At 36.5% G+C, this 14837-nt stretch overlaps 1 protein-coding gene across 1 annotated transcript; it reads left to right on the forward strand.

Moving 5' to 3' along the window:
- The first annotated feature begins 13109 nt into the window (after positions 1-13109).
- LOC131430334 (GILT-like protein 3) lies at positions 13110-14545 on the forward strand. Its single transcript, XM_058595228.1, has 5 exons — positions 13110-13411; positions 13479-13824; positions 13898-14062; positions 14131-14277; positions 14344-14545. The coding sequence occupies exons 2-5, from the start codon at positions 13552-13554 to the stop codon at positions 14434-14436; spliced, it is 678 nt and encodes a 225-aa protein (XP_058451211.1). The 5' UTR covers positions 13110-13411; positions 13479-13551; the 3' UTR covers positions 14437-14545.
- The last annotated feature ends 292 nt before the right edge of the window (positions 14546-14837 follow it).

Consider the following 14837-nt stretch of genomic DNA (forward strand, 5'->3'; position numbering starts at 1 on the left):
ACGCCAAGGAAGACTCTCGAGTGCTGCCCGGACCGCAATATTATACGAAATCGGTGTACCAGGACCTGGACGACGCTGACACCACGGTAGCGATAGAAAAGTTTGAGCAGAAGGTATTGGTTTGGCAAGCAATTTGTACCTGTGGTTTGCGGTCGTCGATTTTCTTCACGAAGGGCACAATTAACGCCAAGGTGTATGAGGAAGAATGTTTGAAGAAGAGAATGCTGCCACTGTACAGAAACATGCAGGAGTTCAAAAAAAACTGGACAGCTGCCTCCAGGAAAGTCACAAAAGTAACTGTGCAGAATTTAATGAAGAATGTCAAGTCCAAAGTGCGAGCGTTTCACAGAAACTAGGATTTTCTTCAATATAATCAGTGAAATGCATAAAAATGTAATTTATCTACAATATATCGAAAACTGATGTCAAAATATGATTTTTTTTTCGCTTTATTATTCAATAATCAATGTTGCTAACTACTTTTCGATACTCTCCTTAAGCCACAAGTTTTTCTTTCAAATGATGATAAAAAACGATATTTTATTCAAACTGAAGATAGATCCTCTATTGTACGAGGTTGAACTTGAGCATAATGGAAACCGGATGAAATTTAAGTTATTCCTTCACGAATTTTCGAAATTTTGATCGAACGCTCTTCATCAAGTTCCGGACAAGGGTTGCATCGCATTTTTTGGACGCTCGAGCCAAAATTTTTTTGAGCTCCTGCATGTTCTTGGCGGCCTTACCAGTCTTGTGATGTGATGTGATGTGAAGTGAAGCCACCATCAGTTCAAGGACTTGCCAGTGGATGCGGGTAGACTTACAGTAGCTCCGATATGACTCATCCATTCACCTTCTTACTGTAGCTGTTACCAAAAAGCGAACAAAAAGGGTTGGGCGGATATGTAAGTAGAGTCACTTACTCGTATTCCGCGGGAATAAAAGATGCTCTTCCAACCATAATATCCAGTGCATGGATGAAGCATATCGCTATACCTGCTTGAACCCGCCTGATGGTTTGTTTGAGAAGGGCGCGTCAGACTCATTTCAAACCTTCAGAAGGAAACAAGTTTCCTTCAAGTGACTTGGGCTGACTATCCACAATCCCTCGTCCAGTCATCAATTCGTCCGATGCCCTGATGCTTCCTCCCCTTTACGTCTCCGTGATAAATGATTTATATAAATAAATACAATGAAACATAGTGTAATGAAATTAATATAACATAAAATGATACAATAGATTACAAAATAATATAATATAACATAATATAATATAATAAAATTTAATTTAATATAATATAATATAATACAATGTCATACAATATAATATAATATATTATAAAACAATATGTAAAATAACAGTTAATGTATGGTCAGTAATGCTCTTCTATCTTCGCATTACTGCAGGAAGTAGAATATTTCTCTTCTAATAACAATGATAATATCCACATCTATAAAAATGATATATGTTATTATTATTGGTGACAAATTAATAATAATAACAAAAAATATAATAATGGAAATAATAATAAAAAACAGTACAATATAGTACAATGAAATATATATTAAATAATAAAATGAATAAAATGATATATTGCGATATGCTATGATATTATATTACTTGAATTTATGGCCCTTATTACCAGTATCACTTCACGGTGAAAATCGTGTGAAGTGAATTTAGGTCCTTATTATGGAAGTCGCTTCAGAGACAAATCCTGCCATCAACGCATTCCATCGACCAATTGTCACCACAGACACACGTGTAAGCATGAAACAGGAACCAGTGAGGGCCAAGCTCACCTTGTGACGACCTTGATATTTAGTTAAAAGATTACTTTAAAAATGATAATTTGTAAAGAAAACAAATTTATATTTTGCGCAGAGGTGCGTAGTACTACTCATAATAAACCCTATAATATAATATAATACAATATAATATGATATAATGCAATGCAGTATAATACATATTATATAATAACATAAAAGACAAAAAACATGTAAGACGATAAGATAAGAAATAATATGCTATGATAAAATATAACAGTTAATGTGTCAGTGTGAGTTACTCTCTTCTAATAATAATAATAATGATAATAATAATAATAATAATAATAATAATAATAATAATAATAATAATAACAATAATAATAATAATAATACATGATGTAATAAACAACAGAATTATATGTTGTAATATACTATGATAAACATTGCATTTTAGGATGGGCTTTAACTTATGAGTCAATTCGCACCCTCTCATTCTGCTACTAACGCAGAAGGCGATAGCACCCAGTCGACGCCGTTCCATTGACCAAATGTCATCATAGACACACGGGGAGGCATGAGATAGGAACTTGTGAGGACTTAGTTATCTCACCATTTGACGACCTCAGCTGCCTTACCAGTCTTCTAGAGAACCCTCTTCACAATTAACGTCCAGTAACGTTCCATGGGTCGAAGCTGAGGGTAATTTGATTGATTGATATTTTTCTCAACGAGATTTATACCCTTTCCGCAAGCCAATTGAGAGTGTTTTTGGCATAGTGAGCCGATGCTAAATCCCACCAAAACAGTGGAGGTGTACTATGGTTCCTATATAAAGGCAGCAATCTCTTCTGGAGACACTCAGCTCGATAGATTTCTGCATTCATAGTTCCGGTAGTGTAAAAAGTGGTTGACTTCAAACCACAGGAACATATTGCTTGCCATACCAGTACCTTTCGACCGAATTTCTCCACTTGAATCGACCTGTCCGCATCGCTCACATCCTCCCCAACGACGACAGTAAAGTATTGTGGACCTGGAAGGGTTTTTGAGTCCTCCTTTACATAAGTCTCATCGTCCATCAAAACGCATGCATCCGGACACTGCAAAAGACGCGAATAAAATTTCCGGGCCCTGCTGCTCGCTTCTTCTGTTCTCTACTTTTCTGCTTCTTGTAGGTCTTCAGGTGATTTCGCCTCTTGATACGCTGGATCATTCCGACACTCGTTCTTGCTTTTTTGGCCAAATCACGTATTGACATTGATTTGTTCTTCATTATTAGAGATACCACTTTCTGATCCAGTTTCGTGTTGGAAGAACCGGGTTTTCTGGCTCTTCCTGGTAGGTCATCCAAAAAATAGTGTTCCCCAAACTTATTAATGATGATTTTAACACTGACATGATGAATTCCAAACCGCTTCGCCAATTTTCACATAGTAATACCCTTCTCACTTAGCCATGTGTCCAGAACCTTAATTTTCACTTCTTTTTCAATTCGCGACATTTTGAAAACGCAGAATTTCAACCGCACAAACAAATAAACAAACGAAAGCTGACAGCCAAACGCACAGCATGCTGTGATCTGAGCATAAGAACCATCACAAATATATGCGTACAACACAAATGTATGTGGATAGCTTATTTTCGATACACTCCTCAAATTTCAAATAACGTAAACTTTTTTACGCACTACCTCTGTTTACGAACTCCCGTTTAGTTCGTAAATGGAGGTTTCGGTGTATCAGTTGATCTTATTTCACCATAATCTGCATCCTGTTAAATTTGACTACTATGTGGATGGCTCCCCGGGTAGAAGTGATTTGCAAACCAATACCAAATTCTGTTATTAAAATCAAACATCTCAATGGTAGAAATTAACATTATTTAGTTTGAAATAAGAGTTAAAATATCAAAAATTATAACACAGCCTGCATGATGAAATAGCAACAAAATAAAGAATTCTGCCATTGTAATATCAAACCAAGAACAAAATATTTATAGAAGATTAATTTGTTAATTATTTTATATTCTAGCATTTAGAATAGAGTAATATCTTAAATATTTCTCTTTTCTCATTCTGATGCAGTTCATTCAATGGTATTTTATTTCAAGATAAAACTACTGGATCAATTTACTTGATGAAATTGAAATAGCTCATCAATAACGAAATAAGATATCATAACTAATTTTGATGTTGAACAGATAACAATGTCTTGAACCCTTGATGAAATATCACGAAAATAAACAAGTATCGCTATGACAACACAGAAACATCAAGCCAAGATATGATGGTAAAATTTGTTATTATTTTGACCTTTGTTTGCTATTTACGCCTACCTGGGTCAGTCCTGACTAGAGCAAAGTAAAGGTGTTTCCGGTAAGTAATGGCCAATTCTCATGATGAATGTTGATACTGGTTTCTATTGCCGATCATTCTAACAGCTGGTACAATTTCAGAATATAAACCGTAGAATAATTCTTGTAAGCTTTCACACAGTATTTATTATTATTTTATTTTTTAACAACTTTCTATAACCACTGATTTTATAACCACTAACAAAATTCATCTGGAGGATTGATTCCAAAGAATCGGTTTGTACTAAGCACACAATACTGGTTTTATTTCCTTTTAATTTACGTTTCGTCTTTGACTCATCACTGCATAGCAGTGCATATTGTACTGTCACGCCACTCTGCAGTTCAACATAAACCGGTAAGCAGACGTAAAGTTACCTCTACTTGAGACACTTACTTTGTACCAAAGGACGTCTGCTTAGCGATACTATGCACTAAGAAACATTCAAACAGAATTAGTTATAACACAGTTTTAGCATACAATAACTTTGATCAAGAAGTTATTATTTTCGGAGACACATTTTTAATTAAATTTATCATTAACAGTTTCAAATTTCCCCTCTCTCGAATAGATTGAAGCATTCACTATTTTAATAGGTAGAAATTTATGTAAGGCTTCCCATTCAATTCGAGAGTTGAAAGTCTTCACTAATTAGCAGATTAACTATCGGATCAAGAATTGTTGTTATGAACAGAATTAGCCCACTTAGATAAAATCTTGCGCATTTATTCCGCATCGTGAATCTTTCGGTAGTTAGATCCCTAGTTTAGATGGGAGCCACTTCGCCGAAAACCATTTCGCCGAATACCATTTCGTCGAAAGTCGTTTCGCAGAAGATGTCATTGCATTGAAAGGGTTATATCTTTCTTCAGTTAGGTTCAAATGAGCGGTAACACACGAGCAAAACGATGTGGCGAAACTGCATTCGATATTTTTTTTCATTTGCCATCAGTTAGCTACTCTAATAAAGTCAACAAGTTTTCTTGGGAATTTCGCTATGAAGATAATGAAATGTAAATAAAACAAAAAAAAATCTTTCAAGTCTTTCTGGATCATTTCAGAAGTACGATTGTAGTTCAACAAAACATTAAACATTATCATTTTTCATTTGACTTTATTTCAAATCCACTCCATTCACGATATTAGGACTATTGAAGAATTCGGCGAAATTACTCTTTCGGTGAAATGGCATTCGGGGAAATGACATTCGGCGTAGTGACCCTTTCGGCGAAATGACATTTAGACAAATCAAAATTAGTTTAGATCCATACACTCCTAACAAAACACGAATAATTAACATAGTCAGTACACAAGTCTCCAGCATCAGGTGTTACATCACATGTGCATGTTAAATTTCATTTTTATTTCTGACGGTGGTCCACGGGAAACATCTCTGGGGGTGCCAACCCTCACAAACGGCCCACGTTTCCACCTTTTCTATCATCAGCAATAGTTCAATCCCAAACTTCATTATAGATTTTATTTTTCAACACTCTAAAATATCAATTCGTTTTTTCTAAGAACTCTCTGAAGTAAAATAAAGTTTTTTTAGTCACACTTTTTGCGATGATCTGCTCAACCCGCAATGCAGCTAATTTCATCCCAGTATGAGTAAATGGTTATATTGTTTGGTTCAAGACCACCGAATGCCATTAAAGATGGAAACTAAAACGTTGTAATATAATGCAGCATTATCAATTTCCTTCGGACTACCGAATAATTTAAATTTTTAATTAACTCCATGTGTTAGAGAGAATGCGCTCTTCCTTCTTTCCAGCTGGAGGAACTAGCGAAGTCAACAGGAAGGGGGCCGCATAACCGGCACCTGCTGGTTTTGTGTTGCATCCAAATACGGGCGCTTTATGTTTTATCCATTCTTAAGCTGACTTTGCATATGACAGTGGCTGCTTCTCGTGTTGCACCTATGAATAATTGTGGCAACATTTGGTGGTTTCCGAGTGCAAATTAATAAACTAGGATTAAATTTACTCTATGCCAGTTCATTTGGCCGGGAGAGTTTTGGGAGTTTCAAGTCATAGCAGAACGTTGGAAACGTGAACTTCCTCACGAAAAAGCCAGCGATCGCAAAACAACTAAAATATTAGTTGTTTTTCTGATTTTTAATGGTTAAAATTTGGTACAACAATCGACTGTTGTTTTAACAAATCTGTCATTTTTGATTTATCGTGCTGGCAGCTTAGCAATGACACCCAACAAGTAACAAACAAGTAATGAAACGTTTCAGTTGAGCAATGCCAAACACCCTGAGCGAACAATGAAACGTTTCAATGGGCCGTATGAATAAAACGTAGCATGCTTGAATTTCGGTAGTAAATGCTTCGTGTGGATCACGTTCCTGTCAAAACATGCTACAAACTGTAGTATTTACTACAAGTTTTCGGTAGGTAGCTCTAGAGCTTGCTACTCGTGTGTTTGCTGATAAAGTGAAGCACAGAAATTAAAAAAAAGTGGCATTTTTACAGATGTAAGTACGTTTCTTGCTTTGTGCATGCTTATGCCAGCTTTTCCGGCTCTGTGTCGATACGGTATGCAGTAAATGCTTAAATTCGGAAGTAGCATTAACTACATGTTCGAACTTGTTTTGTTATTCATACCAAACCGCGTTTTACTCTGTGGCCTTTGTTTTTGAGAAGATACTACAAACAACAGACTTTACTACATTTTATTCATACGGCCCAATGAGATGTCACTCGTGCAATTGAGCAAAGACACAATCCCAGCAAAGTTGCATGAAAGCAAAAAAATGTCTCAGTTGTTTCAACCAATTATTCAGTTATTTGAACTTAAAACGCCAATTGCAATAAATATTTTTTACTGTTAGCCTCTTCGGGGGCAGATAATCGTTCACTGCTTGAACAACGAAATTTTACCTAATTAACTGCTTATATCTTTATCACTAAACTCACAACGGATATAGAAATGAACCAAAAGATTACAATTCTCAAAAGGGAACTCACCAGAAAAATGGTCACAGGGAATTAGAAATTTTCTCTTCACATGTAGAATGGCTGGCTGGTAAACCTAATGCTACAGATACACTTTCAAGAAAATACAAATAGTACCACTTCACTTTAGCAGCAAATTTTTAAGCGTTAAGCGGTTGTAATAACATTGACATGAACTGTCCTAGAATACATTACTCTCAGATGAAATTAAAACATTTATACTGTAGGAATATCTATTTAACACATGGAAAACTTGTTTTACAATTAACTGTTATATTCTTCTGCATACTTTCACTTACATAAAACGATCACTACGTAACTAACATAAATGACGTTCATTTACCATTGAAAATTTTCAATATAAAACGCTTCTGGTGAAATGAAGAGGTTTTTTTGTTCTGCGTTTTGCTGTCTTCGTTCTCCGCCAAGTGACAGCGTTTGAGTACAACAATTTCGGCTACCTGAATGGTTATGTCAAAATCAACAAATATGTTAGTTAAACAACAACATTTTAGTTGAAACAACCAGGGCGTGAAACAACAATTGCAATATTGTAATTTTGTGACCTGCGGGTTCTCCGTGTGGAACTGAACTATGAACCAGGGAAAGAACTCTGGAATTCATTCAACTGCTCAGGCTATAAATTTTTATGTTTGACTACTATCTATTAGGAAACGCGGGAATGAAATGTCACTTCCTACATCCAAATCATTGTTCGAGCACTTGAAAGGAACTAACTCTTTGATGTTCTTTGATACCAAACATTTTGGAAACCCTCAATTTTGAGTCATTGTGGTGAATATCTCATACTACTGAATGTTTGATCATAAATTACTGCTCTTATTATGGATTGCACGGAACAAAAATCATATGGTTACCTTAAGTACAACAAAAAATATTATCAAAAGTTTGCTCTCAATTTTGAAAAGATGCCCCAAAATAAAGTGAAACGTATTAACATAAAAAAAGACCATTTGAATGACAACATTGCTCCAAAAACACCTGAATAACAATGCATTTATGAGCTCATTGGATTTTTTTTGTTTCGAAGACGAATCCAGCAGAGCCACGTGCTTTCCTCGTAATGCCCAAGTATCCTCGAACGAAGATTGTTCCCACTTATGACGTTTACCTGGTAGTAAGTGCGCCCAGAGAAATCCCGAAAGGAGACAACTTTTAGGAATATGTAAAACAGATTTCCCGTCCGAATTATTCCCGCTACTTGAACCACCGGCCATGCTCGAATAATGCTGGTAGCATCTGACGGGTGAAACAAAGGATGCGACATATTTAAAGTGACGACAGACAGCATCCCACGTACGCAGGAGTAGAATCCGACCGAGCGACCGAGCGACCGACCGACCGGGTCCAGTGCATTGCTACTACTTCACAGTCGTCCCAGTCCTGCCTGGGCCACGCGGATATAAAGATAAAGATATTTATTTCGTTTCCGGAAAATTTATTCCGGAGACAGCATAATGTATCATCGTAATTTTTCCCCTGTCCCGGTAATGTTTTATTCATAGCTACAGTTCGTTTCGGGTTTACCTGCGGGATGTCTAATGCGCACTGTTCAGTCAAGGGTTATCGTCGGTAAGATAACAATCGCTGGGTGAGAGAGACAGATAGAAGAAACGAGAATCTCACCTGACAGGAGATTGGTTTGTTACGTTTTAATATGACAGATCACGATTCGTTTGTGCCTTTGAATCCCCCTTTGTAACCGGGAACTGCTTCCGTAGTTCGTAAAAAAAAACTTTTTTTTATATGTATGTGCCTTTTGGTCTGCGACCTGCTTCCTATTGGTAGTTAAAGTTAGTGCATATAAAAGTTTAAATGTTAAAAAACTTTTTAAGGAAAAGGCCAAACCGTGCACAGTCTTCAACAAAAATGTGTAATTTTCCTTTTTTAATAATTGTCTCGAACATAGTAGAAACTGAAAAAAAAATTGTGAAAAAAGTTATGCACAAAAAATTGATTTTAAGTGATTTCAAGCGAAATTGCTTCATATATTCGAAACTTTTTGCGTTAGACCTATAGCTTCTTCGGCAATTTTTTTTCTCGTTAGAAGTTCTAAAACTTTGTAGAAGACATCGTTTTTCTATCTCTTAAAGGAAAAACGTTGTAGAAATGAACTTTTATCGTAGTAGGCTTTGCACATTTTTTATTGTGATCAAACCACGAGGTATATTTTTGTGAATGAGTTCTCCAAAGGAACTATGTATATCGGATCAACGGTTTAGCAGCTAGAGAATTCAGTTCACGTTTTTGTCCATTCAAACCACTGTGCGCTGTTAGATAAACACTTGTCATCATGAATTTCTCAAATCGAATGAACACAATTTCACCAAACGCTTTAACCATCGATGTTGTTTTCATTGACATTTTGAAACGACGCGGACAGATTTCAACTGAAAAAGTTGTTGATTTTGAATTGCGATTATTGTTTTGCTTTCAACTGTCTCCGGCATTCGACAGCATTCAAAACAACATATTTTTCAACTACTTGAATATATGCAAATTGGTTGAATCAAAAATTGGTTGAATCAAAAAGAAATTAGTTGCGATATCGCAATTTTATGATCGAAGGGGTCTCCGTGCAGTGTCCGAATTCTGAGTTTGAATTATAAGGCTAAATTCTGGATAGAAGTTTTGGAACTGTATTCTGGTTTAAACCTCAATTCGATTCCAGTGTCAGAACTCTGGAACTTAGACCGAATTTAAGAATTTGATTCGAAGGTTGGTTTTAGGATCCGAAAACTGAAACTGAGATTAGGATCTTCGTTCTAGACCTAGACTCTGGAACTGAAATCCGGGAAAGAAGAAATTTTTGGACTTGGATCTGAATTTTGAAACAGAATTCTGGAATTGAACTCAGTTTCCGAATTCTAGAATTCTGTTTCAAAATTCAGATTCAGTTTTCGGATCCAAAAACCAACCTTCGAATCAAATTCTTAAATTCGGTCTAAGTTCCAGAGTTCTGACACTGGATTCCGAACGAGGAACTGTATTTTAGATCTGGATTTTAAAAATGAAAAAAAAATGGATTTTGGTACCGAATTTCAGAACTGAACTCTACAATTGTTTTCTGAACCTGGGGTGGCATTATGTATCTCGATTCGACTAAAATTTTATCGAATCGACCATGTTTCGTATTATGGTTCTCGATTCGAACTCGATCATTGAGCTTCGTTCGACTTCACTCGAAGAAGTATTAGATTATCGAGAAGTTTTGGCATTATGAAACCAAAGCAATCGAACTCGTAAACGACTAAACTCGATAAGAAATGGTCGAAAGCTTTATTGCTATCGACTGTGAATTTTTTTATACGTTCCGTTGTATTTAAAGGTAGTTATTGATGGCTTCATAGATTTTCATAAACATATTAACATTTTTAAACTTCAGTCTAATGCACTGTTTTATATATCATGATATGTGTTTATGCGTTTGGCATGTTATGTTTGATTCAGACCGTTTAAAAATCATATCAATTGAAAGCAGCACGGTGCTTAATTAATATAACAAAAGTATGTCGATACTAAACTGTGTCCAGTAACCGTAGTTTGTTATCAAATTTCTGGAACCGGTGGACGGAAAACGTTACTAAAACGAATTGTGGAAAAAGGCGAAGGAAAATGGGCGATGTTGAAAAAGATTTCCTAATGCAGAGAGTTGAAAATAGTAGAAAATTTTATTGACTCAACAGTTTTGACTCATTTGTGTTCCATTTGATGTTTGGCATGATAACTGAAAATTTTATTTAAATTTATCTCGAAGGAAGGCGAAGGAAAATGGGCGATGTTGAAAAAGATTTCCTAATGCAGAAAGTTGAAAATAGTAGAAAATTTTATTGACTCAACAGTTTTAACTCATTTGTGTTCCATTTGATGTTTAGCATGATAACTGAAAATTTTATTTAAATTTATCTCAATCTAATTTGAAGTATCTTTAATGTTTTTGTGATTTTCTGCGGTATGTTGGATAATATTATTCAATAATTTATAATTGGATTATGAATTTCGAAGAATTGATATTGAGTGTTGTTTACACATCTGCAAAATTCTTAATTTTTAGTCAGTCTGCATGAGTTAGTTTTTAGTCAGCTTGCACGAGTCGTAATATACAAATAAAATTTGTATGTGTACAAATAATATAAATCTTTTTCCGAAATTTTCAAATATACTGGGCAGTTTTCAATTATACGCTTGATGAAAAAACGTGAATAATGTTTTTTTCATATTTATAAGGTTCTACAGTCAGTAATCGTTATCGCTATCTCGTGATAAACACTCTGATGTGACGCTTCAATAGTACATAGATAGATTATAAACACTACAATGAATGCTGCAGAACCTAAAAACCTTTCATTAAAACTACACACATGAACGACGTAAATGTATCAAATTTGCAACAATACATGAAAAACACAGAGTATATTTTATTATAATTTCAAAAGTTTATCTATAGATCTATTGATAAGCTCGCACTTCAAAAATTCTTTACTCTTTCAAATGGATTGAAAACGTATCGGCAACTCAATTGAAAGAAATTGCAGAAATGTAGTCATATTATTCCAAACAAAACTTTGTATTACAAACATTTTCCTTCAGTACTAAAACCGCAATCATGTAATCGAAAATATCCAAACAATATTTCATAGTTTCTTTTTATTTTCTTGATTGCAATGTGTATTGGTTTGTTTATTTTAATTTTATTCGACAATTCGAACCGCGCCAGTCGAAATCTAGTACCACATTGTTATGATCTCGATCGAGAAGTCGAACGCGATACGTATTGCCACAAATCAATCGAATCGACCTCAAAAATAATCGTTTCGAGAAACTCGATTCGAGATGCATAATGTCAGCCCTGGATTCCGGTCTGAACTGAATGAGACAACGACGCATGCTAGAATAAATGAAGCATCAAATTTGTACCTTCCTCACTTATCAAATACACTTTTTACACTTTTTATATGCGGTCTTTTTTATGCGGTTTTTTAGGCGACTTTTTTAAAGTGAATTTTCAGAGTTACGCGTTTTTTTATGCAAAGTTTCAGAGTTATGCGGTTTTTTTAAGCGAATTTTCAGATTTATGCGGTTTTTTTTATGCGGTTTTTTTTATGCGGTACGTAAACTCACATAAAAAAGACTTCAGTGTATTTTAGAAAGCTTCAATTTCAAGTTATTTGTGGTTATCCTATACTACTAAAAATTCTATCACAAATTGCTGATCATATCTCCGAAGACGTGGAAAAAAAATTATGTTGATACGTTGAATGAAACAGGAAATATTCACGATCAAAAACTTATCACTCCTCCAGAGGGTAAATTTTGAAAAGGCGCCCCATAGTAAAGTAAGACGTATTCACGTCAAAAGAGATAACGTAAAAAAGTGTTCGTAAACGAAGATTTGTGTGTACTCAAACCCATTTAAACCGGTGTACCTAATTATGAAACAGAAATTAAAGAAATCGCCCCAAAATTAATCAGTGTCAGCCTGGTCAACCCGACGGAGTATGTTTACGAAGCATAAAACAAAGCCTCAATGGAAGCATCGATGCGTACGAGCATAGACTAATTTGCATCTAGTCACAATCAGACGTCTTTGTTTAGCTCCGGAGCCACTTAAGACCATGACGGTGCGGTCGTGAACCTATTCGCGACTTCTCGCGCAGAGATGATGAGATTTTTTTTGTGTACACACACAGAAGTCGTTTCATTATTTCTGTTGTTGTTGTTGTTGCTCAAACATGCGTGGTCGAGTCTTGTGCTATTTTTGTCACTTTCATATCACGTTCTGTGGGTGAGAACGGAAAAAAAATCCAGTTCCATGACGTTATCAAGAGCGTCGTCGCAGCAACACAGCGCGCGTCTCGTTTCTCACGTCGCGTCTTCACCGTAGTAGGCCACTATCACACGTTCTTCTTTCGGAGGAGGCATGCGGCAGACTCCGTTACGGACTCGATTGACGGGCTGGCTTTGGCTCGGGCTTTTGCAGTCTCTGTTTGGATATTCAAATGAGCAGATCAAGTTCCATGATGCGCATCAAACAAAGAGCCAATTAGTTTGAACCATTTTTAACAGTGGTTCTCGGTCTGGTTGGAAGCTAGTTTGCCTTGAACCAGTGCCAGGATCAGTCGCAGACTCCCCCCCGTTCGATCGTAATTCGATTATCGGAGTGCATAAATCAGAGTTCACAGTGAAGCCGCTTCCGGATGAGAGTACAATTTTTTGCCGCCTACTGTGCGCAGCTTTGATTCACGACGACCGCATTACGCGTTCGATCCTCGCTGGCCGATATTGAAATTGATTGGTTTTCGTAATATCTTTTTCCGTCGTTTACGGAGGAGTCAAACACTAAGCTAACGTCGTTCGGTTCGTTCCAGGAAGGCTGGGGGCCATTTTTCACGCTTTGCTCAATTCAATTTTCACCCACGGATCGATCCGATCGAATCAACAATGTCGGTTACGACGGTAGGGATTTTCTCGTTGGCCATTATTTTCTCATTAACGGCCCGAGGGCAAAAGATTGATTTCGAGTCGAGCTCGAGCCTGGCAGACAACGGCAGGACAACCCGCAGCCTCGGCGATGATGATAAATTAAAAGTGACCGTTTATTACGAAACGCTCTGTCCGGATAGTGTGTCATTTATTACGTACCAGTTGGTGCCGGCGTGGGGCCGATACAGGAACCAGATGGACCTGAAGCTAGTTCCCTTCGGGAAGTCTTACGTTAGTTCGGCAAAACATGAATTGGTTGAATTGAGTTTTAAAAGTGATTCCTCTCTCTCTCTCTCCATTATAGATCGATGAGTCCAATCCATCTCGGCCGGTCTACCATTGCCAGCACGGTAGAAGGGAGTGTACTTTGAATATCCTGCACGGGTGCATTCTGGATAAATTGCCCTTTGATAAAGCCTTTCCCGTCGTTGGATGTTTGATGCAAAGTATGCGATCCTCGTTCGATCAGGTGAGATGATTTTTCCAAGTATGCCGAAGAGTCAAATGAATGTTTTTTTTTTGTGGAAACTTTGACAGTGCATCGTTCCTAATGTAGCCGAAAGAAATGACATTCAAGAGTGTGCTCGTGGTTCGCGAGGAGCCAGCTTGTACAAGCAATTTTCGGATGATACAAATCAGGTTGCAACGCCCCTCTCGTTTGTTCCCACCATCGTAGTAAATGGGGTGAGTAGGGAAATTTTTACCTAAGCAATAACAAGAGTCATTTAAATGTTCTGTGTTTGGTTTTAGGCTTATGACATTTTCGAACAGGATCAATGGTTGTATCGATTCGATCGTACCTTCCGCCAGGAGTATGAAAAAGTGTTCAATCGTACATTGTGAGAAGCGTTTTACACAAATTCGACGGAAATTCTTTTGTTTTGCATTTTTTTGTAGATTATTGCAGGTATTCTATACAAGAAATATATACAATTGTTTTAGTTCGTGTAAATTCCTGCACTGCGATGAGTAATTTATATTTTTGAAATCCTTCCAAAAGAACGAAACACTGAACTTTTTTTTCGAATCAAATCAAGGTCTTTTTGATTAGTAAAAACTGTCCCAGAAAGTATGGACGCAAACAAAAACCGCTGCCATTTCGCAATGGTTCAGAATCTGTCAATTCTTATGACTGCGTCCTGTTGTTTACACTCTTCTCTAACCACTTGTGCAGTTGATTATTCGTTTTCATTAGTTTGTTTCGAAATGCGTGGACTTTCAGCAGAACAACGTCGAAAAATTGT

The sequence above is a fragment of the Malaya genurostris genome, chromosome 2 (assembly GCF_030247185.1).
Source record: "Malaya genurostris strain Urasoe2022 chromosome 2, Malgen_1.1, whole genome shotgun sequence".
In the NCBI taxonomy this organism is placed as follows: Eukaryota; Metazoa; Arthropoda; class Insecta; order Diptera; family Culicidae; genus Malaya; species Malaya genurostris.

Coding starts and splice junctions, on each gene's coding strand:
- LOC131430334 (XM_058595228.1), top strand. CDS start 13,552: ATGTCGGTTACGACGGTAGGGATTTTCTCGTTGGCCATTATTTTCTCA. Junction 14,063..14,130: donor TGCGATCCTCGTTCGATCAG/GTGAGATGATTT, acceptor AAACTTTGACAG/TGCATCGTTCCTAATGTAGC. Junction 14,278..14,343: donor CCACCATCGTAGTAAATGGG/GTGAGTAGGGAA, acceptor GTTTGGTTTTAG/GCTTATGACATTTTCGAACA.